This window comes from Elephas maximus, chromosome X (assembly GCF_024166365.1).
Source record: "Elephas maximus indicus isolate mEleMax1 chromosome X, mEleMax1 primary haplotype, whole genome shotgun sequence".
Classification (NCBI taxonomy): Eukaryota; Metazoa; Chordata; class Mammalia; order Proboscidea; family Elephantidae; genus Elephas; species Elephas maximus.
In genome coordinates this window covers 42,241,100-42,268,334 of record NC_064846.1, presented here as the reverse complement: position 1 = coordinate 42,268,334, position 27,235 = coordinate 42,241,100, and the positions used below count along the sequence as shown (strand labels likewise).

The 27,235-nt window shown below is 36.3% G+C and overlaps 1 protein-coding gene across 2 annotated transcripts in view; it reads right to left on the bottom strand.

Moving 5' to 3' along the window:
• The window catches only part of LRCH2 (leucine rich repeats and calponin homology domain containing 2), a 103,567-nt gene that overhangs the window by 22,773 nt on the left and 53,559 nt on the right, over positions 1 to 27,235 (bottom strand). For both annotated transcript variants that reach the window (XM_049872217.1, XM_049872218.1), the window contains exons 6-12: positions 23,819 to 23,952; positions 19,492 to 19,579; positions 19,070 to 19,181; positions 18,756 to 18,853; positions 18,593 to 18,651; positions 11,568 to 11,675; positions 5,160 to 5,225 (exon numbers count right to left, since the gene is read on the bottom strand). In XM_049872217.1, the coding sequence (XP_049728174.1) occupies positions 5,160 to 5,225; positions 11,568 to 11,675; positions 18,593 to 18,651; positions 18,756 to 18,853; positions 19,070 to 19,181; positions 19,492 to 19,579; positions 23,819 to 23,952 (665 nt within the window). The remainder of the gene's footprint in view (positions 1 to 5,159; positions 5,226 to 11,567; positions 11,676 to 18,592; positions 18,652 to 18,755; positions 18,854 to 19,069; positions 19,182 to 19,491; positions 19,580 to 23,818; positions 23,953 to 27,235) is intronic.

The window sequence follows — 27,235 nt, the reverse complement described above, 5'->3', positions numbered from 1 at the left end:
CTACCATACAACCCAGAAATCCCACTCCTCGGAATATACCCTAGAGAAATAAGAGCCTTCACACGAACAGATATATGCACACCCATGTTTATTGCAGCTCTGTTTAAAATAGCAAAAAGCTGGAAGCAACCAAGGTGTCCATCAACGGATGAATGGGTAAATAAATTGTGGTATATTCACACAATGGAATACGACGCATCGATAAAGAACAGTGACGAATCTGTGAAACATTTCATAACATGGAGGAATCTGGAAGGCATTATGCTGAGTGAAATTAGTCAGAGGCAAAAGGACAATATTGTATAAGACCACTATTATAAGATCTTGAGAAACAGTATAAACTGAGAAGAACACATACTTTCGTGGTTACGAGCGGGGGAGAGAGGGAGGGTGGGAGAGGAGTTTTTTACTGATTAGTTAGTAGATAATAACTACTTTAGGTGAAGGGAAGGACAATACTCAATACATGGAAGGTCAGCTCAATTGGACTAGACCAAAAGCAAAGAAGTTTCCAGGATAAACTGAATGCTTCAAAGGTCAGCGGAGCAAGGGCGGGGGTTTGGGGACTATGGTTTAAGGGGACTTCTAAGACAATTGGCAAAATAATTCTATTATGAAAACATTCTGCATCCCACTTTGAAATCTGGCGTCTGGGGTCTTAAATGCTACCAAGCAGCCATCTAGGATGCATCAATTGGTCTCAACCCACCTGGATCAAAGGAGAATAAAGAACATCAAGGTCACACGATAACTATGAGCCCAACAGACAGAAAGGGCCACATGAACCAGAGACTTACGTCATTCTGAGACCAGAAGAACTAGCTGGTGCCCGGCCACAGCCGATGACTGCCCTGACAGGGAGCACAACAGAGAACCCCTGAGGGAACAGGAGATCAGTGGGATGCAGACCCCAAATTCTCACAAGAAGACCAGACTTAATGGTCTGATTGAGACTAGAGGAATCCCGGCGGTCATGGTCCCCAAACCTTCTGTTGGCCCAGGACAGGAACCATTCCCAAAGACAACTCATCAGACATGGAAGGGCCTGGACAGTGGGTAGGAGAGAGATGCTGATGAAGAGCGAGCTACTTGCATCAGGTGGACACTTGAGACTGTGTTGGCATCTCCTGTCTGGAGGGGGGATGGGAGGATAGAGAGAGTTGGAAGCTGGCAAAATTGTCACGAAAGGAGAGACTGGAAGGGCTGACTCATTAGGGGGAGGGCAAGTGGGAGTATGGAGTAAGGTGTATATAAACTTATATGTGACAGACTGACTTGATTTGTAAACGTTCACTTGAAGCTCAATAAAAATTAAAAAAAAAAAAAAAAAGTCGTCCATATCCTTATTGCTATTAAGTGCTAAAGGTGGGACTCTGACCCAAATCTGTCTGACTTCAAGGACCATGTTCTTTCAACTATGCCCTATCATGCCAAACAATTAATTTCTCAATTTCTCAGTATGTTTATCGCAACTGCTGATTGCTGGAAGTGGCTAGGTATCTTGGACAGTAACTCACTGAGATCACTACTATTACAAAGTTGCCCAGACTTCTCAAGGAAGACTGCTTACTTGCTTAAAACCTAAGTATCCAGAATCTTCAGGTGTCTCCTACAAGCCTATGTGCTACCTAATGCCCCAACAAAGAATCATTCATACTAGTTGTGGATTTACAGATTTCAAAATCGTATTAAAAAAAAAAAAAAGAAACACCTAAAACAGCAATATAATAAGACCACACCAATCATTAACTTCATCAGGGCTGGGTCCACGTCTGTCTTCATCACTGTTGTATCTCCCAGCACACAATACAGGTCCTGGCATTCATCACTTCAACCTATTTCCCCAACTCATTAACTTGACGGATATTTATTGAGGATCTACTATGTCCCATGTATTGTGTCAGGTGGAAGGATACAGCAGAATACAAAATAAAGTTTTGATCTTATGAAATTTACATTGTAGTTTGTACAAGGGTGGTAGGATGGTGATGACAAAAAACAAGCAAATAAAGTAGTAAATATTCAGAATTTCAGATGATGCTAAGTTCTACAGAGAAAAATAGAGCCTCTACAGAGAAAAATAGAGCAGAGTATGGGAAACAGGGAGAAAGGCGTGGGAAAGGCATGCTTTTTTATATAAGTTGGTCAGGGAAAACCTTGCTAATTAAGCGACATTTGAGCAGCAACCTGAAGGCAAAGGAATATGTTATATGGTTATCTGGGTGAAAACCATTTCAGGCAGAGGCAAAAGCCTTGAAAACAGAAAGTGCCTGGTCTATTGAGATTCAGCAAAGAAGCCAGCATAGCTAAAGGAGAACTAATTAGGAAGAGAGAAGGAAGAAAGGATGACAACAAGAAGTCAGATAAAGACTTACAGGGCCTTAAAGGACTGTGGCTTTTTTCTAAATGAGATGGGAATTCATTAGAGAATTCTGAAAAGGAATAACATGATCTGACTTTAAAAAAAAATGATATTTAAAAAAAATACCAATCTGATGCTTTCTGAAAATAGACTAAAGGAAAATAAGGACAGAAAGGAGACCCATTAGGAAGTTGTGAAAGTAGTACAAGAAAAAGATGGCTAGGACTAGAATGGCAGGAGTGGAGGTGGTGATCAAATTCTGGATATATCTTAAAGGCAAACAAGATCTGCTAATGGATTAGATATGGAGTGTGAGAGAAAGTGACAAGGATAAACCAAAAAACCAAACCCAGTGCCGTCGAGTCGATTCTGACTCATAGCGATCCTATAGGACAGAGTAGAACTGCCCCACAGAGTTTTCAAGAGGAGCCTGGTGGATTCGAACTGCCGACCCTTTGGTTAGCAGCTGTAGCACTTAACCAGTACGCCACCAGGGTTTCCATAAGTTAAGGATGACTCTGAGTTTTTTGACCTGAGCAACTAGAGGAAGGAGTTGACATTTTCTGAAATGACAAAGACTGTAGAAGGAACAGGTTGGAGGATGCAAGGAGGGAGATAAAAAGATTCATTTTGGAAAGTTAACTTTGATATGCCTATTATACACTCATGTGGAGGTGTTGAGTAGGCAATGAGTTATATATTTCTGGAGTGCATATGTATGTGCACACATACACATGCAAATTTTCATGCACAGAAAACATACCAAAAATCTATGACTCATCATCTCTGAAGAGTGGAATAATGGGTGATATTTGAATGTTTAGTTTCTTCTTTGTGTTTGCTAAATTTTCCAGTTGTTCAACAATAAAACTACATTGCTCTTTTAATCAGGAAAAAAATAAAACAATTTCTTTGTTTTGTTTTTAAAGAAGGAATTGGGTACATGTTTTGAAAATTAGTAATGTAGAAGACAGTTCTGGGAAGGAAAGGCCAGGACTGGGTATAAGAGTTTTGAAGTTTGGGTAGTTGTTGCTTTCTCAAGAGAATGTTAGGTACCCAGGGAGGATTCTTAAGAGGGAAATGAAAACAACTGAGAGGGAACGTAAATAACAGAAACAATAAAGAAAACAAATATGTAAGAGAACAGAATCATCATTCAAAAACAGAGACTGGGTTAAATCCAATTAAATAAAATTCCAGATAGATGAAAGTTCTTAGACTTGGATATGAAAAGGCCATCTCATGCTTGAACTGAATTCTGAAACGACTAAGTAAAGAAAGGAAAAGGGAAGGGCAATCCCAGTAGGGAGGCCAGCATGTAGAACAGAGATGTAAAACCATGCTGAACTAAAGAAGTATTGTTCCTACCTACAAGGGGTGCCAAGAGGGGGAATGGCATGAGATGAGGCTCCTGAGGTAGACAGAAACTCACTTCAACTTTGCGTTAAGCTAAACATTTTAAGTTTTATCTAAAAGTTATAAAGAGCATCCAGAAGATAATAAACACCGTCAGATTTGCATTTTATAACAATCACTCTTAGAAAAAAAAAATCACTCTTAGAGAAGACATATTTGAAGGTAGGCAAAACTGAAGAAAGAAGACACGTTTGAGGACTATTGAATTAATCCAGGTGGAAAAATGTGGGACCCGAACCAAAACAACTGAAACAGGAATGAAGAGGCTGAAATAGATGCAATAAATGTTAAGATGCTATAATTTTTTGTAATTGACTGGATTGGGAGGGGTGCATGAGGGAGAGGAGATTCTAAAGTTGATGACTTGGGTGACTATATAAATAGTGGCACATTCACTCCAAGAATATATACGAAAACCAAAACCAAACCCACTGCCACTGAGTCTATTCCAACTCATAGTGACCCTATAGGACACAGCTGAACTGCCTGATAGGGTTTCCAAGGAAAAGAAATATGTTTGGGGAAAAAATAAGTTTACATTGGATTGTAGAATATCTAGGAGAAGATGCCCAATGGGATATGTGGATCTAGAGGGTGCAAAGTGTAGTTGTTAGCATATGGTAAGACTTGGGGTTCTGGAGCCAGACAACCTGAGTTTGAATCCTGACTCTACCACTTTCAAGCTGTGTGGCCTTCAGCAAGTTATGGTAACTTGTGTGCCTCAGTTTTCTCATCTGTAAGCTGGAGATAACAACAGTAACAACTTCATAGGGTAATTGTGAGGATTACGTGAGCAAATACATTTAAAGAATTTAGAACAGTACACATACAAGCATTAAACAAAAATGTACTTCTGCATGGCCCTAAGCTCGGAGCTTTACACACCTCTAGAGGTGACTCAAGGGTTAAGCCTGATGCAAATTTTCAAATCACCAAAAAGAATAAAAAGAAAACTTCAGGGTCTTTTAGTTCAACTTTGGAATTCATATATGTGCACTTAGACCATGTATTCATATAGGAGAATTTAGTAAAACCCAACTGAAAAGAAATAAAAATGTGAACAATAGCACAGAGAATGAACACATTCGATAATGAAGAAACACATTATTCCTGGAAAGCAATAAAGCAATAAATGTTTGCTGAATGAATGAATGGTCCTATTATCAGGGCAAAATGTAGGTATGCACAAAAAAAGATCAAATAAGCATTTTTAGTGTTGTTCATATCAAAAATAAATTTAACTTGTGCTGCAACACATTTCCTCTTTAAATTATAGCTGTATTAAATTTACATGATTTATAAAATAAAACCCTTATTTCACTATCAAGGATCAAGTCTTATCATATAAGACTAAATATAAGGACTAAGATACTTTTTATACCTCTTTTCGCCTTCCACAGTTTGTTTTGGCTTGCTTCTTGTGACAGAAGTTGAATGATTAAGAATCCTAGAAGTAAATCAACACATTAATTTTCAAATATATTAAAGAGAATAATGTCTACAACACATGAGATATAATAGCTCCAAAATAAACTGCATCTGGTCCATGAAGATCTTTGCTAGAAAACAATATTTAAATATTATTTAGATAAGATGCCCATAAGCACGCTGGCTCTTTAAAAGGAATGAAGCTCAACAGTCTTCCACACATCTTCTTTTATAAACCCTTTCTCAGAGTTTGGGTATTGTCTATTACCCTGTGCATATCTAACTTTTGGTTGAGACAGAAGATTAAAAAGATAAAGATTTTTTTACATACAACCATGACTGACGGAGTTTTCCCATTATAATAAATGATATGAGAGGTATGCTGACATTTCAAGGAATTAATATGTAATCATTTCACCAAGAGCCAAATAATAAACCTTAATTCTAAATGCAAAACCAGTGTTAATATTTAATTATTAAAAAAAAAAAAACTCAAGCTTATCAAACTTTTAATGACCAAATGAAACCATATTTGAAGAAAACGAAAAAAAGAACTATGAACCACTGTAAGAGAGAGCTATTAGTTCATCATTTTATATGGTTCTAAATATTAACCTCAAAGTCAAAAGTAATGAATTATTAAGTATTTTTCTTTAACATAAGTAACTGACATATTTAAGAGTTCTTCATTTAGTATTAATATGGATTATAAATGTAAACTGATTTTCAATTTTAAAGTTCAGTGTTATAAAGAGTATTCATTTTTATTTAAAATCTTCAGATGCCAACTATCAAAAGAATATACAGGATATGAGAACTTTAAATTAACACTACCAAACAACTAATAAATTTTAGCGTATGCCCATACAAAGAAGAATAACGGTGTCATCAATCCTGAAATTGTCTGGTGTAAAGTTACACTGATTTGTGTCTACATTGGATACCTGTCCTTTACACTTCACTGTACCTTCCCCTGGAGCCCTGGTGGTGCCGTGGTTAAGTGCTCAGCTGCTAACTGAAAGATCAGCAGATCAGCAGTTCAAACCTACCAGCTGCTCTTTGGGAGAAAGATGTGGCAGTCTACTTCCGTAAAGATTCACAGCCTTGGAAACCCTATGGGGCAGTTCTACTCTGCCCTACAGGGTCACTGTGACAGCAGTGGCTTGTTTTTTGTTTTTGTTTTTTCCCCTGGTGTCTCTAGGTGAGGTGCAAAGGACAACTATCCAATGCAGATGCAAATCAGTGTAGCTTTACATCAAACAGCTTCAGGATTAATGACGCCTTTATTCTTCTTTGTCTGTATACACTAAGACTGCACTGACTCTCCAAATGCAAAATAATTAAGATAATGAAATGCCTAAGATTATCGGGAAAAGAATGTTTAAAAAAAAATGAGAAGCAGCAGTGAATACTTCCATAAGAGAGAATATCAGAATTATTGGGGGAGAGAGAAAGAGAATATCAAACTATACATGCTATTCCCTATAGTTACTTGATTCCCTCCCTCAACCACCACATTCAGACTACTGTTGATTACTGACGTGGATAGGTCATACTGGAGCAGAAAGAAAAAAAAAGGTTGAGACTAGCTTACCGATAAAATAATACATTTTATGTACGTGAAAATTCATCTATGTAAAATTTTGCTATGAATATTTATATTTATGAATAGTTATATTTATATTATATTTTATGTTTTACTCTGAGATACTATTTTATCTAACAACTATTCTAGATTATGAACACATTTCCCAAATCAAGTTACCAGTATTATATTTTAAGTAAAAGACTACACAGTTCAGCTGCATCAACCTGACCCCTTAATTCTTAAGGCTTCCACAAACTCTAGATACCTTGATGCACGTCCTGCTGCTCTGGTCCTCTGGAACAGTTTTTCACTGAATGATGCTCTATAACATAAAGGCCTCCGTCTGTATTCACATGTCACGTACATCAACCAAACCAAAAGATGGGAGAAGTAAGAAAATGTTTTGGGAAAGGACAGGGAAGTCATTAGTAAAGCAAGCAGAAAAGAAAGAATGGATAGACTTCAAGGACTGAGAGAACTATCTAAATAGTTTTACCGAGCTAGAAGTCAACACGATGCTCCTCAAACTGAAATGCTCGTATAATCAGGTAAAAATCACAAGAAACAGGTACTGTATAAAATGTCTAATTCTAAATCAAAACAATAAACTTCTCAAAATCTGATTTTGCTTTCCATGGTCCATAATTATACCTCAATTATAACTTCTCATCATTACTTTTTCTTCTTGAGCTATATTACATAGTACCCAGTAGCACATCTTTCCATGATAAATAAAAACTTTCAGGGCACATGTAAAAGCAAGTAATTATTAAAAGGAAAGACAACAGAAAATACTACCAAGTTACCAGGAATGAATATGCAATGCCAACCAGTCATTGAAGCTATTTATTGCAAAAGCCCACATGTAATCTTTTCTTTAAGACAGTCAAACAAATTTTAAGAAATCAGCTAAATACCTACTTATTAAGCTGCATAGTAAAAATACCAGTATAAGAAAAAGAGTGATAGCCCCTTCTCTGATACTAACATATGAGTACAGTTGATGAAAATTTGAAGAATTGCCTAAGTAATGTATAGAGCAACATTATTTTTAAAATACTGATTTATAAGACTACTTTTTTAATTTCCCAAATTATAATGAAGATAAAATTAAGCCTTCCTGAATAACTATTTAATATAGTCAAAGTAACTGACTGAGGGACTTCGATACACTCAAACACAAGTAGAAACAGTAATCCAATTTTGAGCAGGAGTGATAAAGATTACTTTTTAAAAACTGTTAATATAAAGTAGCTTGATCTATGCATCTCAGTTAGAGGAGGGTCAGTCTTCTAAATAATTAGACTTCAGACTTTGAACACTAGTTATTTATGTGATGGTTTATTTTCTGGTCCCTTCTCACACCCTTTTGGTGTTTAATTCTTTGCCAATGTCCTCTTGTTAACTTCCTAGGATAGTTTCATCCATCAAGTATTAGTACTTCCTAAAAAATTAGAGATATTTCTAAAAAACAGTATGAACTAAACAAGTGGCAAAGCTGCTAGAAGGAAATCATCACTGAATTCAACAGAAGCTTTTTTTTTTTTAATTACCTCCAGTTTTAGAGTACACACATGGCTTCTTTGAGCAGAGAGTTGACTTTGTGTCTACCTTACACTAGTAGCTAGCTAAAGGACAGTTAAATAGTATACACTCAAAGTAGGAGGCCTAGATGGTACTCCCTGGTATACAAGAGTAATCTTAACCCAGATAAGTTATTTTTAATCAAGACTAACAACAACAACAAAATTTACATTGATTGTGTTGAAGCCTAAAAAAGAAATGTTACAATTTCTGATAGGCCTGTGATTTTAAATAACGTTTCAGATCCTTCATTAACAAAGTTGGAATCTAAACACACAATAATACAGTGTGAAATGGAAAATCTACAACCGTAGAAGGTATAAATTCCATCAAATCCTTTGTACGACATATCCTCTATAAGATTAACTGTAGATCCTTAAGGTTTCGTTCAAGTATTGTGACAGTAAACAAGAAAATTTAATTAATCTACATCTAAGAGATCTGAGCAAGAGTAACATAATTTAAAGGGGGAAAAATCATTTAATGGAAAGAATACTGGATTTGTCATAAAAAAAAAAATATGAGATTCAATTTAAATTCAGCCATTAACAGAACTGGGTAGAGATTTAAGTTCTCTAAAGATAATAAAATTTAAAAGAATAACGTGCTCCTTACTTTATGACTAGGCTAATATAAGTCTCTTTCAACACTTTCAAAAATTAGACATAATTATTAAAACATTAATGTCACCACATCTTAATATTTAATCTAAAAAGATCTTATGTTCGTATCCACTAACATCTGAAAAGAGTCTCTGGGTAGCACAAACAGTTAAGCACTAGGCTCCTAACCAAAACGTTGGCAGTTTGAGTCTACCCAGAGGCCCCTCAGAAGAAAGGCCTAGCAATCTACTTTCAAAAAATCAGCCACTGGAAACCCTATGGAGCATATTTCTACTCTGGCACACATGGGACTGCGCTGAGTCAGGACTGACTCCATGGCAGCTAACAGCAACAACATCTGACAGGAGGATGAAGTAGAGAAATATCACAGAAAGACAGAAATTACTTTTCCAAATATAACAGATGTAATTTAGGGAAAACATAATTTTTAACTAAATTAATGGTTCAAAGAAATCAGTTAACCAATATCAGTATTACTGAGTGCCGATGGTGGCGTAGTGGTTAAGTGCTACTGCTGCTAACCAAGAAGTCGGCAGTTTGAATCCACCAGGCGCTCCCTGGAAACTCTATGGGGCAGTTCTACTCTGTCCTATAGGGTAGCTATGTGTCGGAATCGACTTGATGGCAGTGGGCGGGTTATCAGGGTATATACAAGGCACAGTGCTAGGTACTATTTTGTACTGATAACGAAACTGTCACAAAAACAAAACCTATAGAAAGATAGCTATTCTTTGGATGTTGTACCTACGCTAAAAAGAATAGTTTAGGTCATAGGCATAGATAAAAAACTAATATGATAATAGGAGAAAATGGAAAAAACAAATTATATGTATACATATATATGTGTGTGTATATATATATATATAAAAAATAGGAAATCCTGGTGGTATAGTGGTAAAGTGCTACAGTTGCTAACCAAAAGTTCAGCAGTTCAAATCCACCAGGCACTCCTTGGAAATTCTATGGGGCAGTTCTGCTCTGTCCTATGGGGTCACTATGAGTTGCAACTGACTCGATGGCAACAGGTTTGGTTTTGGTGTGTGTGTCTATGTGACAATGTTAAAATCTAAAAATATGTACTCAAATGCTATTTTTAGCACAATGAGACAAATGGATATTGTGTGGGTGTTACATACTTCTAATACATCCTTAAAGTTAGAAAATCTTGCCTCTTCTGTCACCCAAAGTTCTTATAAAATCAATATTCTCTGCTTGTAATGTTTAACACAATTCTTTTGCCTGCTAAGTAGAGGAAATAGAAACTCAACTAATTTTTAAGCTCCACAGGACAGGTGGTGGCTTGCTTCATCAAACCTCTGAAACCACGGGGACTAGCAACACTTTAATTATACTGCAGGGGTAAAAACACACAGCTTCTTAAGTAGTTTATTACAAAAGGTCCATCAGGAATGAATCATCAGAAAAGACTGGAAGACAAATAATAAAGAAAATGGTGACAGAAAGTTATGGCAGAAGGAAGATGTGAACTGGGGATAGGTATACATTAGATGTACAAGGAACGAAGATCAGTGATAATTCATAATGTGGTTTTTTAATGTTATTATCTAGAAGCAATGCAAAAAAATACCTAGTGGCTATTAAGTTTATTACAGTGCTAGCCATTATCCAGATTGTCCCTAAGAGGTGGCCCCTAAAAACCACACACTTATCATTCATTAAATTTCAATAGTCATTATTTTTAAACGCATGATATTTAAACAAATACCAGTATACTTAAATTTTAAACTTTCCAAAACATGATCATATGACCAATTAACATCTAGAGTTTTGAATAAGTGAAATAAAATACTTACTAGGTACTCATATTAAATGTACCAAGGCTATTCTCTTAATGTTCTCAAAACAAAAAATATCTGACATATTCTTTATTAATTAAAAGCTATAAATCCAATACACACAATACATGAAGATGCCAATAACATCCCACCCTCAGCAGCACATGGAACTTTTCCTGTGTTAAACATGGATTTGCTTTGATTTAATACTCATTCACACAATGTCTTTCTCATTGTCAACAACATACATTTGGGGAAAGCCTAGCCAGAGACAGAAATGGTGTTTGACTAAGAAATAGAACAAGGCAAGCCTTTAACCTTCCAATCAATACATTGATTTAAACAACCACGACATAATTCAAACAGGTTCTAAGATGTTCACAAATATCCCAAGTAATATGGAACTGATAAAAAGCACACTATACACATATGACAAGTACTTAGAAAAAATTGTTTAAAATGGATCTACTGCTATCAAACTAAAAAGAATTATCAGCAATCAGACACATAGTTAATACTTAAGAATAAAAAAGAGATACCTAAGGAATATTAAGTATGATGAGTATATGCTTATAAAATATCCTGTTAAGTGAATTTAATTTTGCATTTTCCTCCCAAGTATTTCTTATTGTCGGTTAATGGTCCCTTGAAACAGATCTTAAGAGGGTCCTGCTGCTTACTCGAAACGTCATATATTTGACAATCTTTAAATAACTGGATTTGACGATGATAAAATTTGCCTACGTAAATCTCATTACTGAAAAGAATACCTGTTCTTCTGCTCTTGCTGCAATAACTGAGCGGCTATTTTCCTCAAATCAGTTACTTCCTTCAAATCATCATCCTCTTCCTCTGCAAGAAGCTGTTCTTTCTCACGTCTGAAAGGCGACATAAATGTGGTTATCCAAAAATTAAGGCGGGCTATATTTTATGCCGGCTTCCAGAACTCGAAACCATTTTTTTTTCACTTTGTTCCTTTTTATTTTTTTAAGCAGTTAACTCCCCATTCTCCCCTCCTCCAAGCTTGATAACAACTAATCTACTTTTGTTTCTATGCACTTGCCTATTCTAGATATTTCATGTAAGTAGGGTTATACAATATTTGTCCCTTTGTGTCTGGCTTATTTCACTTAATATAATGTTTTCAAGGTTCAACCATGTTGTGTAGTTGTTGTTGTAGTTGTTTAGGTGCTGTCAAATCAGTTTTGATTCATAGCAATCCTGCAGGACAGAGTAGAACTGCCCCATAGGGTTTCCAAGGAGTGAGCAGCTGGTGGATTTGAACTGCCAACCTTTTGGTTAGCAGCCCAGCACTTAACCACTACGCCGCCAGTGCTCCCATCCACGTTGTAGCATGTATTTCTCTTTTTGACTGAACAATATTCCATTGTATGGATATACCACATTTTGTTTAGCCATCCATCTGCTGATGGTGATTTAGGTTGTTTCTGCCTTTTGGCAAATGTGAATAGTGCAGCTATGAACGTTAGTGTCCAAGTATCTGTTTGAGTCCGTGCATTCGATTCTTTCAGGTGTATATCCAGGTGTGTAATTTGGCAAGTCATATGGTAATTCTATGTTTAACTTTTTAAGGAACAACTACAATTGTTTTCCACAGCAGTAGTATCATTTTGGAAACCCTGGTGGCGTAGTGGTTAAGTGCTACGGCTGCTAACCAAAAGGTCGGCAGTTCAAATCTGCCAGGCGCTCCTTGGAAACTCTATGGGGCAGTTCTACCCTGTCCTGTAGGGTTGCTATGAGTCGGAATCGACTCGACAGCAGTGGGTTAGTATCATTGTACATTCCCACCAGCAATGGATGATGATCCCATATTCTCCACATCCTTGCTAATACTTATTTCCATTTTTGTAATAAGGGAGTCCCTGGGAGGTAAAAACATTTAATGTGCTTGACTGCTAACTGAAGGTTAGAGATCCAAGTCTACCCAGAGGTGCCTTAGAAGAAAGGTCTGGCAATCTACTTCTGAAAAATCAGCCATTAAAAACCCTATGGAGCACTACTCTCTGTTTATTCTGACACATGCAGGGCTCCCATTAGTTGGGACTGACTATGGAAACTTTTAGTGGGTATGAAGTAGTATCTCATTGTGATTTTGATTTGCATTTCCCTTTTTAATGACAATGACTAGTGATATTAAGCATCCTTTCATGTGCTTGCTGGCCATTTGCATATCTTCTTTGGAGAACTGTTTATTCATACCCTTTGCTCATTTAATTGGGTTGCCTTTTTGCTGTTGAGTTGGAGTTCTTTATACACACGGTTTCCAAATATTTTCTACAATTCTGTAGGTTGCCTTTTCACTTTCCTAATAGTGCCCTTAGATACACAAAAGTTTTTAATTTTGATGAAGTCCAATTTATCTATTGTTTATTTTGTTGCTGGTGCCCTTAGTGTCATATCTAAGAATCCATTGCCAAAAGCAAGAACCTAAAGCTTTACCCCTATGTTTTTTGTCTAAGAGTGTTACTGTTTCAGCTCTTACACTTAGGCTATCAATCCATTTTGAGTTAATTTTCATACATGGTATCAGGTATGGGTCCAATTTCATTCTTTGGCATGTAAAGATTGACTTGTCCCAGCACCATTTGTTGAAGAGATTATTCTTTTCACATTGAACTGTCTTGGCATCCTTCATCAAAAATGAATTAGCGACACATGCACAAGTTTATTTCTAGACTCTCAAATCTATTCCACTGGCCAACTTGTCTATCCTTAATAGCCACAAAAACGGATTCAAACAGATCAACAATCAAGAAGATGACACAGGGCCAGGCAACATATTGTTCTGTTATACATAAAGGTTGTCATGAGTAGGAGCCAACTCAGCAGCAACTAACACATATATCTATCCTTACACTGCAACCACGCTGGTTTTGATTATCATAGCTCTATAGTAAGTTTTTAAAATAGGGAAGTGTGAATCCTCCTACTTTATTCTTCTTTTTCAAGATTCTTTTGGCTGTTTGGGGCTCCTTCGATAGAGATTGTGTTGAAAATGTAGACCACTTTGGGCAGTAAATGACATCTTAACAATATTAAATCTTCCAATCTATGAACACTGGATGTCTTTCAATTTATTTAGGTCTTATTTGATTTCTCTCAGCAATGATTTATAGTTTTCAGTGTACAAATCTTTCACCTTCCTGGTTAAGTTTATTCTTGTGTCATTCTTAGATGCTCTTGTAAATGGAACTGTTTTTCTTTATTACCTGTTCGTATCATTCATAGCTGGTGTTAGAAACACAACTAATTTTTTTTAGCATATTTTTATAATTTATTTCACTTTTGTTGTTGAGAATATACACAGCAGAACATACACGAATTCAACAATTTCAACAGGTAAAATTCAGTGGCACTGATTACATTCTTTGAGTTGTGTAACCATTCTCATCCTCCTTTTCTGAGTGGTTCCTCCCCAATTAACATAAACTCACTACCACCTAAGTTTCATATATAATCTTTCAAGTTGCTATTGTCAATTTGATCCCATATAGATAGATCATAAGAAAGAACAATGCTCAAGGCAGATATTCTTTACTAGTTAAGCTAAACAATTGTTTAGTTTTTTAAGAAGACTTCAGGGGATATTTTTGGTTTAAGGTTTAAAGATTATCTCAGGGCAACAGTTTCAGGGGTTCATCCAGCCTCCATGGCTCCAGAAAATCTAGATTCAAGGAGAATTTGAAATTCTGCTCTGAATACTCCCCCCTCTGATCAGTATTCTTCTATAGGATCTTTGATCAAAATGTTCGGTAGTGGTAGCCAGGCACCATCCAGTTCTTCTGGTTTAATGGCAAAAGGGGCAATTGTTCAAGGAGGTAATTAGTCACACATTCCATTTCCTCCTCCTATTCCTGAATCTGCTTCTTCCTCTGTTGCTCCAGGTGAATAGAGACAAACTGTTGTGCTTTAGATGGTCACTTGAAAGCCTTTAAGACCGCAGGTACTACAAAGTAGAAGGTAGAATAGAAGCACTGAACATGTTATTAGGCCAATTAACTGGGATGTCTCATGAAACTATGACCCTAAACCTCAAAACCAAGGAACCAAAACCCGTAAGTTGTTCGTTTGTATATAAGCAGCCTCAGCAGCTATCTATCTTATCCATCTATTTATTTATGTCATTGTTGTAAATATACCTAGAAACACAACTGATTTTTTGAGTGTTGATCTTGTACCCTGCGACTCAGTTAATTTTTTTATTAGCTCTAGTAGCTTGTGGATTTGGGGGGGATTTTCTATATATAGGATGGATCTCTGGTGGCACAGTGGTTAAGAGGTTGGCTGCTAACTAAAAGGTGTACAGTTCGAATCTACCAGCCATTCCTTGGAAACCCTGTAGTGTCACTATGAGTTGGAACTGACTCGACAGCAATGGGTTTGGTTTTTATATAGATATATACACACATACACACACACACACACACACACACACACACACACACATATATATATATATATAAATAGTTTAACTTCTTCCTTTCCAATATGGATACTTTTTCTTTTTTTTTTAACTAACTATTCCAGCTAGAATTTCCAGTAGAATGTTGAATAACAGTGGCAAATATGGGCATCTTTGTCTTATTACTGATCTTAGGGGGAAAATATTAGTCTTTCACCATTGAGTATGATGTTAGCTGTGTGTTTTTCATAAATTCCCTTTATTATGTTGAGGAGTTTCCATTCTATTCCTAGTTTTCCGAGTGTTTTCATCATGAAAGAGTGCTGGATTCTGTGAAAAGCTTTTTCTGCACCAATTGAGATGATCATGTGATTCTTTTTCATCATTCTATTAATGTGGTGTATTACACTAAATTTCTTATGCTGAACTACCCTTGCATTCCTGGTAAATCCCACTTGATCATGGTGTGTGATGATTTTAATACGCTATTAGATTCAGTTTTCTAGCATTTTGTTGAGAAATTCTGCATCTATATTCATACGGGATATTGGTCTCTAAGTCTTCTTTATCTAGCTTTAGTATCAAGGTAATACTGGCTTCACAGAATGAGTTAGGGAAATGTTCCCTCCTCTTGTATTTTTCAGAAGAGTTCAAGAAGGATTGGTGTTAATTCTCCTTTGAATGTTTTCTAGAATTCACCAGTGAAGCCATCTGGTCCTGGACTATTCTTTGTTGGGAGGTTTTTTAATTATTGAGTCAATCTCTTCACTTGTTATTTGTCTGCTGAGATTTTCTATTTCTTCCTGAATCGATTAGGTACTCTGCATGTTTCTAAGAACTTTCCTATTTTATCTAATTTGTTGGTGTACAACTGTTCCTAGTATTCTATTATAATCCTTTTTATCTCTGTGTGATCAGTAGTAATATCTCTACCTTCATTTCTAATTTTAGTTATTGCCTTCTCTCTCTCTCTTTTTTTTTTTTTTTTTGGTCATTCTAGCTAAAGGTTTGTCAATTTTGTCAATCTTTTCAAATAACCAACTTTTGGTTTTGTTGATTCCACTGTTTTTCTATTCTAAATTTCATTTATCTTTAATCTTTATTATTTCCTTCCTTCTGGTAGCTTTGGGCTTCATTTTCTAGTTTCTCAAGGATCATATTCAATACCATGTGCAAGCTAAAATCCTATTAAGTTTTAAAACACTAAAATAATAAACAGGAAATTGTCCAATAATTAAAACGCATATCTATTTTTGGGTTATCCTCTCAATATGAAATGTGGCACACTAACAACATAGTTAACAGTTATCAAAGCAAAGCATATTACTAGTCTATAATTTCTGAAATGTGTAATGGTCATAGTAATTTAACAATACTTATCGCTGACTCTTGACTACCATAAGCATTGCAGAGCTCTATATGGCATCTCTTTGTAAATAAATTAAAAATGTTATGAAGCTTTGGTGAGCAACATTTGGGATCCTAAAAGCTTGTGAGTGGCCATCTAAAATACGCCACTGGTCCCACCCCGTAGGGAGCAAGGAAGAATGAAGAAAATCAAAGATATAAGGGAAAGATTAGTCCAAAGGACTAATAGATCACAACTACCACAACCTCCATCAAACTGAGTTCAGCACAACTAGATGGTGCCCGGCTACTACCACTGACTACTCTGACAGGGATCACAATAGAGGGTCCTGGACAGAGTTGGAGAAAAATGTAGAACAAAATTTTAGCTCACAAAAAAAGACCAGACTTACTGGTCTGACAGAGACTGGAGAAACCCTGAGAATATGGCCCCTGGACACCCTTTTAACTCAGTACTGAAGTCACTCCTGAGGTTCACCCTTCAGCCAAAGATTAGACAGGCCCATAAAACAAAACGAGACTAAATGGGCAAACCAGCCCATGGGCAAGAATAAGAAGGCAGGAGGGGACAGGAAAGCTGGTACTGGGGAACCCAAGGTCGGGCAGGGGAGAATGTTGGCATGTTGTGGGGTTGGCAACCAATGTCACAAAACAATATATGTACTGTTTAATGAGAAACTAATTTGCCCTGTAAGCCTTAATCTAAAGCATTATATATATAAAAAAAAAATTATAAAAAGTTCTCATTTTATTGACCCACCCTGACTTCATCGGTTTATCCATTTTGATTTTTAAAATATCTATTTAAAATATTTAAATAAATGAAATGCAAAATGAGCTCAAATAAGATTGTCAAATTGTCAGAAATGACTAAAATATCACTTTTGTCATTCAAAGAGAACAAAGAAATTTTAAAATAAGTTATTCTCCAAATTCAGTAATTTTATCCCTAAGCATTTCATTTAAAAACAAGACATTTATACCTTAGTATCAAACCACAAGTCTATCTATACTACATCTTACATACCACTTGTGACTTTCAAGTCTATGCAACAGTCTTCATGAGATGAGAAAGTAAGAGAAGAATAAAATAGAAAGAATACAAGACAAAGCAATGTACCTTCTTATAGGGTACCAGAGGTTAATGAATGACTGCTTAAAAAGTTACCAATGAAATAATTTGGAGGAAACATAAAACCAACACCAGTTGTCGTCAAGGGTGATTCCGACTCATGGTGTAGAGAAAAGAGAAGAGTTTGAGGATCAGAGAGAGCTATGTGGTTTTAGGCAAGAAACTTAAGAGTCTCTAAGCTTCATCTTCCTCATCTGTAAAAATGGAGACAGTATCTACCCTGCAGGGTTTTAAATGAGAAACACAGGAAAGTATTTAGCACAGATCTTGGTACATGGTAGGTATTCAGCAAATGTTCCTCCCTTCTTGCAGCTATGAAGCAACCTGAAGGAGTGACTGAAAAAATGAGATAGATCACAGTTCAACATTTCCTAAGATGAATGATATAGAAAAGATCCAAAGTACAATAATTTTTAATAAATTATGAAAGTAAGTACACTAAAGATTATCATAACCAGAGTGGCATAACAGAACATGTATTAGACCAAGAATCAGAAGACCTGAGTTTCAGACATTTGAAAACCCGGTTCTCAGTTTCCTTATTGGCAAAAAGATGTCAATGCTATCTATTCATTAAAAAAATAGTAATGTGCATGAATGTACAGTCCTCCTCGATGCCTGTATAAATAGGAGACGTTACTGTTGCATTTCAAGGGAGGAAAATAGTGCATATTCCACACAACTTAAATGCTAACTATAATTTTCAATTTAACTGAGGAATACAGATGAAGTATTTACAAGTTAACTATCAAAAAAGGAGCAGTAAATGAACAAAATATTATTTTCTTTCAATACTTATTTAAGTAGAAATATCAAATAATTATTTCAAGTATATATGTCACATTTCAAATTGAGAATTCTTAAGTGCTTACCTTTTTTCATTTCCCAGTTCTTCATTTTGCTGAGATTTTTCAGGACATTTTTCTTTTCCCTTATAAAAGAGAAAGTTTTCATTTTAAATTGTATGATCCATTTTTGTGAGATCAAAGAGAACATACAATTATTTAAAGTTTTTTTGTTTTGTTTTGTTTTTACCTTAAAAAAAGATACAAATGATCCTATATGCGCATCTCCTTGTTCAGGAACTGCTACATCTTCTGTGTTGGGGTCAATAAAATCATACACCTCCTGGTCTAAGTATAGATTAATACTTATTAGAAAATAAATATAGTAATCTGTATGCTCTGACACTGTAATGGTCAGAATAAAAGTGTATTCTCTTGATACAAGTTGGCTAAAGATACAATAACTATAGGCCTTTTTCAAGGCCCATTTTTTAAAATTTAAAAACCCATTTCTAATGAGAGCTAGGTATATGAAATAGAAATCGAAGACACCATATGAATTACCTTTCTGAGAGTCAGGTTTACTTCCTATTGAATGACTGTCATGTCTTGATGTCTGCTCTCTATTTGATTCTGAGACTTGAGAGTGAAGGCTGATCGTGTCGTCATCTGATGGCTGAAAGGAACAATCATAAAGTACAAACAAGGCATTTTAAACATATGGTAAGGATGAAGTTGCTCTAATTTAACATGTGAAGTACAGAATATCTGTTTTACATCTTCAATTTCGAAACCAAAAATTAATGTCAAAGTTTACTGTTCTGCTTAAAAAGTCTGCATGTCCTTTACTCATTTGAAGTCATAAAATACACTGCTGCTATTTTTAAACAGAATAAAAACTCAAGTATGTGCATGTGTCTATCTCTTTATTTCAAAACCCGAATAAAATTTCACAAGGAAATGCATTGGCAATAGAAAAGACTCACTTCCGTGGTAGATAAACGTTTCTCTCCATTATCACTTCCAATTCCAGAGTCAGGACCATGATTTTTATTTGGATAAAAATCTTCCATACTATGGAAACAGAAATTCTAAGGGCAGTTACAATTTTTTCTTAAAGTAATAATACCCACGTGACCTAAAACTGCTTTAGATAATATAGAATATATAATTTTGGTGTCTAAGATACTTAAGAACAAAAAATAAATAAATAAATAACCATTGAAGTTGGGCCGATTCTGACTCATGGCAACCCCATGCATTACAGAGTAGAACTGAACATCATAGTGTCTTCTTAGCTGTAATCTTTATGGAAGCAGATCATCAGGCCTTTTTCCTGTGGTGCCACTGGATGAGCTCAAACTGCCAACCTTCTGGTTAGTAGCCCAGTGTAAAGCATTTGTGCCACCCACTGCTAAGATCCGCAAGTACACGAAGGGGTAAATTTCACAAAACACTTTACATGTCCCTCACACAATTATTTTTTTTCCTCCATGTGCTCTGTTGTAAAGTGTCAATTATTAACAATAACCTATTATTTTTCCTGAAAGATTCAGAAAAGCAGACTGTTTGGAAATCATATTTTTTCTCACTTATTTGGCAAATTTCATCACAGCACTTTGGAATATTTTTTAACTTTAATTTATACAGTTTCTTTTTCATAACCTCTAAAAAGCTGCCTTAGTTTTATAAATAATGCCCATCTAATAATTAAGAAAACAAAGAATTAAAAAATAAAAAAGTCTGCCAAACATTGAATGCACAATTGTTTTGATGCGAGGAAAGAGCTATCCTTGCAAATTTCTGTATTATACAGTATGCCATCCAGAATGCAATGTATTTTTCACTTTAATTTACAAATTTACCATGTACTCTACATTACCTGCTTATTATGTGCCAGGAACTGGGCTATGTGCTTTAACGATAAATACCTTGTGTATTCCTTGTGAAAACTCTAAGAGGCCAGCGGCATTTTACTAATGAGTAAACTGAGGCTGAGAGGGGTTGAACCATTGAGCTACTTATTCAAGAACACACAACTTAGAAATGGCAGTCTAAATCTGATCCCAAGGCTACTGAATACTAAAGTCCTTAATCTTATTCACTGTGCTGTATTTCCTCTCCCAAATGGTTTCATTATAAAAAATTTACCTTTTTTACTCTTGGGGATTGTATCAATAAACTTAGAGAAATGCCTACCATGGGTCAGGTGCTGTGGTAAACACTTGACATGAGATTAGATTAAAAAAAAAAATCCTTCAAAGTGCTCTCAGCCCAAAGGGGAAGCAAGTGTGTTTATATGTTTTCAAGGTTATGACAAAGGTCTGTATAAAGCACTGTGAGAAAAGAGAGATAAACTAATTCTCCTTGGGAAGGTTAGTCAGGAAAGGCCTCACCCAAGAAAGCGGCATTTGAACTTAGTCTTGAAGGATGAAGAGAGGCAATAACTGCTAGCATTTGTTGAGCGTCTACACTGTGTTAGATGTGCTCTGTATTTTATTCAGATTCCTTACAGTCTGCAATGTATGCATTATTATTTCTTTTTACAAATGAAGGTGATAAAGTTTATAAAAGTTAACATTCCAAAGGGAAAGAGTACAACATTTGCTGAATAACATTTATTCAACTAGTTGCCTAAAACACAACAACATTATTCTCACAACAACCTGTGTTTAGGATATTGTTAATAACACTTCAGATAAAATGTAGGCTCAGAGATGTTAAATAATTTACACAAGACCACAGAGGAATTTAGAGGTTAAATCACGATTAGAGCTGAAGTCCACCTGACTCCACTGAACAACAATACACCCATGTACTAAAATTTATCTGTGTACTTGTTATAGATGATAATGGTAATAATAAGGTATCTGAACAATCTGTATGGGTCAGGCATTGTTCTAAGTACTCTACATACATTATTTTCTTTAATCCTGACAGCATCCGTGTTATCTTACTTTTCATATACAAAAAACTGAAGGTCCAAGACATTAAGAATGAACAAAGACATACAGTTACTAAGAGGTAGAGAAGGGCATCAAAGTCATATCAAATCTGACTCCAAAAGCTGATATACTTAACTACTATAATGCCTATCTATATAGACTGAAGAATTTACAAAATAGACAAAGCACAGAAGTGTACTTTAGGCAGAACCATATAGCCAAGAGTCCCAGATGTCAAAGTAGAAAGCAATTACAAGCATTTTCTAAGTCATTCAATATGTGCTATGAGTGGGAGATTAGCACCCCCTACAGCTAACCCATGAGCTCTGTCCTATACAGTAGCCACTACCCATACGTGGCTATTAAGCACTTGAAATGTGCTCATCCAAACTGAGAAGTGCTGTAAGTGTAAAATATATAACGGAGTTTGAAGATTTAATGCAAAAAAGGTAATATATCTCATTAATATTTATATGAATTTCATGTTGAAATGCTATTTTAGGTATCTTGCTAAATAAAATATTAAAATTAATTTCACCTGCTTTTGACTTTTTTAAAGGTTACTGGAAAATTATAAATTACATATATGGCTTGCATTATATTTCTATTGGACAGCACTGTTATAAACCATTTCAAAAACACATCTCAATTCTATCCACTTCTTTTATCTCCATTGCAACCACCCTATTCAAGACCCCTTGATCTCTTGACAGTGCTACGGTAGCCTAACTAGTCCCTGTGTTTCTACTTTGCTTGCTCCCAATCTATTCTCCCTATTAGAGCCAAAACTGCTTTCTTAAACATAAATCATATCATGTCATTTTCCTGCTTAATACTTTCCAATGACTTCCCACTGCAATTTGAGTAAAATTCAAACTCCTTATCACAGCCTACAAAGCCCCATATGACTTGAGACTTGACTATCTCTCCAAAATCAACTTGTACCACTCTCCCCCTCAGCTACTATACTTCAGCCGTGCTGGCCTCTTTTCAGTTCCTTGAACTTGCCAATTTCCTTCCTGCCTTAAGGACTTTGCATAGGTCATTCTTTCTGCTTGAGTTGAACTTCCCCTGGGCTCTTCACATGGCTGGCTTTTCTACTTTAAGGTCTTGACTGAAGATTTCACCTTCCCTAAGAGACATTCCCTGAGCATCCTCTAGAAATGCATTCCTTCACTTCATAGCACTCAGCATGATCTGACATTACACATCTGCTTCCCTGCAGATGTATGTGCTATTCAACAAAGCATAAGAACTTATCACACTAGGCATTCAACTAATATTTGTAAAATAAATAAAAGAACAGTGAATGCCATTACTAAAGCAAATTAATTTCAATTAAATAATATAAAGCAGACTAATAGTAGAATACATAATAATTAGAATTTTTATAGAATTATTTAGCCTACTACTGCTCATAATACCAAACAAAATAAGCTTTATAAACTGAATTTAATGTTTAGATATTTAATTCTATGTAGGCAATACAAATATTCAAGGAAATGTCCTATTTGGAAATTCAACAACTTGCACTGTTAAAATAGTACTTACTATACTGCCGTTTCAAGTAATCTAAATTTAATCATATATGCAGTGACAAATCTTTAAATAGAAAGTGGTATAGTCTCTCTGTCTCCTAAGTTATTTTCCATATTAAAACAAAACCAAAACCTAACCCGTTGCCATCGAGCCGATTTCAACTCATAGAGACCCTATAGGACAGAGTAGAACTGCCCCACAGGGTTTCCAAGAAGCACCTGGTGGATTCCAACTTCTCACCTTTTGGTTAGCAGTCAAGCTCTTAACTACTGCGATTATGTTTTCACAAAATCCTTCAGACCAATCTATATTTTTAAAAGATGAATTCAAAAGAGAATATTAAATCTACCTTGTTAAAATGTCATGAGGAAGAAAAATACCAAAATCAGTGATAAACCATCTCTGATCCCGACATAAAGAATATGAAGAAAGGTACCCACTAAATGTCTTGCCCTTTCACCAACCTCCTCAGTTCAAAGTGAAATTCCACTTGTTGCTACAAATGTACCATACATAGAGTGATGACAGGGGTAAGTTAACAGTTGTCAAGTGCAGAGAAATTGGTGTTTCTGTGCTACAATTTCAAATGTTCAAATTTTTTAGTACTAAAACTTTAATAATGATTAATTTTCTTAGGAAACTCTAAATTCATTCTCATATCCCAGAAGTCCATTCTGAGATGGTGATATTCAGCTTTAGTCAATTGTTGATTTTAACACAGGGCGAGTCAACCAAAATATATCCAGTGCACACAAAATCAATAAATACCGTTTGTATAGAGGGAGGATACCAAACATTGTCGAATGAAACTAGGAGAATATTATATTACCTGTCTGTGAGAGGCTGGGAGGGCATTCTTTTACTCAGTGATGGAAGATCCAGGGAATCTGGTTTCTTATCCATTCTGCAACATGCTTGGATATTTAAGTACTTAAATATGTGTACTTTACCCTTTAAACAGATCTGTTAACAAATAATGGAGAAAACAGACTTAATTATGTAGTTTCAATATAAATGCCATCGACCAATTATTTATACATTTTAATAATCTGAAATTATGTTGCGACATCACAGTCTTGCTAGTTTGCATATTTAAATCGTTTATACATCTGACACTAGGTAAAAAAATATGAAAACACTGATACCAACTAAAGTTCTATTGCCATCTCTGTTCTTATTAGAAAAAATAAGTTAAACAATTTTTCTATACTTCACTAAAGTTTCCTGGATAAAAGAAAACTGTACAAACTACTAAACAACATAAAATTTGACAATCAAGAAAGTTCCCTTTATTACAGAACACTGAAAGGAAAATACTCACTGTAGTGCTGAGAACAGAACAAATAATATATGAAATTCTTTAGTGTAATCTCATCAGAACCACTAAAGCATTTGGTATAAATATTAGAAGGGTAATGCAAAATATGTAAAAATAGGAAAAATGAATTTATTGGATGGTGTGAGCATACGTCAGTTAGAATAAAATGATAAAAGAAAATATTGGTTGATTCAACTAGGACAATATGCTGACAAACTATTTTCACCGGTGAAGAAAAAAAGGAATAATGCGAGGTAAAACACTACATGAAAGAAAGTATTCCTCTGTATAATAAAGATGGAAAATGACACATAAGGAAAAAGCAAGTCACCTTTATCAAGGTTAATTACAGTCATGTGAGTGATAATGAAATCAATCTTCCTCGAAATTTTTAATTAAAATGTTTTGTTTTATGGGCTCACAGTACAAACTTATAACATATGCAAAAATAATCAAATTCAAGAGAGTTTATTGATTACTATTAACAAAGAGAACAGTAAGACACAACTACACTAAAAAGCGATTATGATTCCAGGTGAAAAATAATGTTTCTTAGGTCTGATCTGACCACTGAAAAATTTCAGTTAAAAGGAAAAGAAGAACCTTCAAGCTACTAGAGTATAAATACATTAATTACCAATTAAAATGTGCTAAATGGTATCCTATCCAAACTAAATAAAACTTTGTCACAATAGTCCAATCTGCAAGCAATCGTGGGGATGGTGCGTATCTTCTAATCTAGTGCTGCTGTAACAGAAATACCACAAGTGGATGGCTTTAACAAACAGAATTTATTCCCTCACACCCTATGAGGCTAGAAGTCTAAATTCAGGGTACCAGCTCCAGGGGAAGGCTTTTTCTCTCTCTCTGATCTTGGGGAAGGTCCTTGTCATCAGTCTTCCCCTGGGTCTAAGAGCTTCTCAGTGCAGGGACCCCATATACAAAAGATGCGCTATACTCCTGCTCTGCTTTCTTGGTAGTAGGAGGTCCCTATCCTCTCTGCTTGATTCTCTCTTTTATAACTCAAAAGAGACTGACTCAAGATACAGCTTAATCCTGTAGATTGAGTCCTTCCTCATTAATATAACTGCCTCCAATCCTGCCTCATTAACATCATAGAGGTTAGGATTTACTACACATAGGATAATCAATCACATCAGATCACAAAATGGTGGGCAACCACACAATACTGGGAATCATGGCCTAGCCAAGTTGACACATATTTTTTGGAAACATGATTCAATCCATAACATTCTACACTTTGGCCCCCAAAAATTCATGTCCTTGCCACATGTAAAATACATTCACCCCATCATATCATCCCAAAAGTCTTAAATCAACTCCAAGACCAAATTTCATCCTCGGGAAAAATTCCTCTTCCTCTGTGAAATCTAGAAGACAAGTTATCTACTTCCAAAGTACAATGGTACAAAGTACAACAGGCACAAGCTAAACTTTTCCATTAAAAGTGGGAGAAATTGGAGGGAAAGAAGAGATAACAGGCACCAAGCAAATCAGCAGAACATATTATATTAGCTCTCAAGTCTTGAAAAAATCCTCCGTTCTTTGAGACCATTTAGGCAATGGCCTGCCCTCCAGAGTCTGGGTATTGGCCTCACTCTCCGGATTTTAGGCACAGGACCATTGGCTCTGGGCTCCAGCTCCACCTTCCGGGCCCACTGGATCGCAACTCTGCTCCCTTGGCTTTGGGCTGCCCCATATTTTATTATCCTAGTCCCACTAAGTGGCAACCCTACCCCCTTGGCCCTGGCAGGTCCTGTTCTTCGGCCCCTTTGGCAAGGCAGTCCTACCCCCTCAGCTTTTGCAGTGGATACGGTCCCATCCTACTGGCACTCATGAAAGGCAATCCCACACTCTGGAACCGAGTTGGTGAAGATCTGACACTTTGAAACCTAGGAGGCTATGGTTCCACCCTTTGAGACCCAGCAGACCGCCGTTTCAGCCTTTGAGACCCCAGAGGTTATGGCCCTACCCTTTGAGACCAAGGCAGCTCTGCCTCCTGTGCTCCTTGTCTGTTCAGCTTCTGCTTCCCAGTTTCTTGGCCTCTTGTCCCCTTGGGCCCCTTAGGCCAGCCCTTTGTCTGCCTTGCTTGGGCAAATATTCCAAAGCTCTTTAGCTCTACCAATAAGTGCCTGGGAACACCCTACTCTGCCACTAAACCTCGGCAAGAAGGCACTCTTGCTCCATGGGTCTGCAAGCCTAGCTCCATCAATAAGTGCTCCGAGGCATAACACTATGCCAGGAAGCCTCCTGCCTGAAAGCACTCAGCTCTCTTGCTCCATGAGGCAGCTCCTGCACCATCTCACGCCAGTCTCCTGGTTCTGCTGCTGCCTGGTTCTCTGTTGTTGCTTCTTGCTGTCTGGACTGTCTCTGGTGTTACAGCTCTCCCCACTTTCTTCTGAGCCTTCACCAGAATTGTCTTTGCTGTCCATAATTCCACCAACAGTCTCTTCAAAGTGATCTAAGCATTTACTATTAGGCACTTGAAAACTCTTCCAGCCTTTACCCATTACTCAATTCCAAAACACATCCACATAGGAGGTATCTGTTGGAGCTGTACACCACTCCCAGTACCAAATTCTACTTTAGTTATCTAGTGATGCTGTAACACAAATACCACAAGTGAATGGCTTTAACAAACAGAAATTTATTTTTTCACAATCGTGGAGGCTAGAAGTCCAAATTCAGGGTGCCAGGTCCAGGGGAAGGCTTTCTCTCTCTGTTAGCTTTGGGGGAAGGTCCTATTTATCAACCTTCCCCTGTGTCTAGGAGATTCTCAGCATGAGGACCCCAAGTCCAAAGGACATACTCCACTACTGGCTCCTCTTTCTTGGTGGTAGGAGGTCCCTCTCCTTTCTGCTTGATTCTCTCTTTTACAAGTCAAAAGAGATTGACTCAAGACACAGC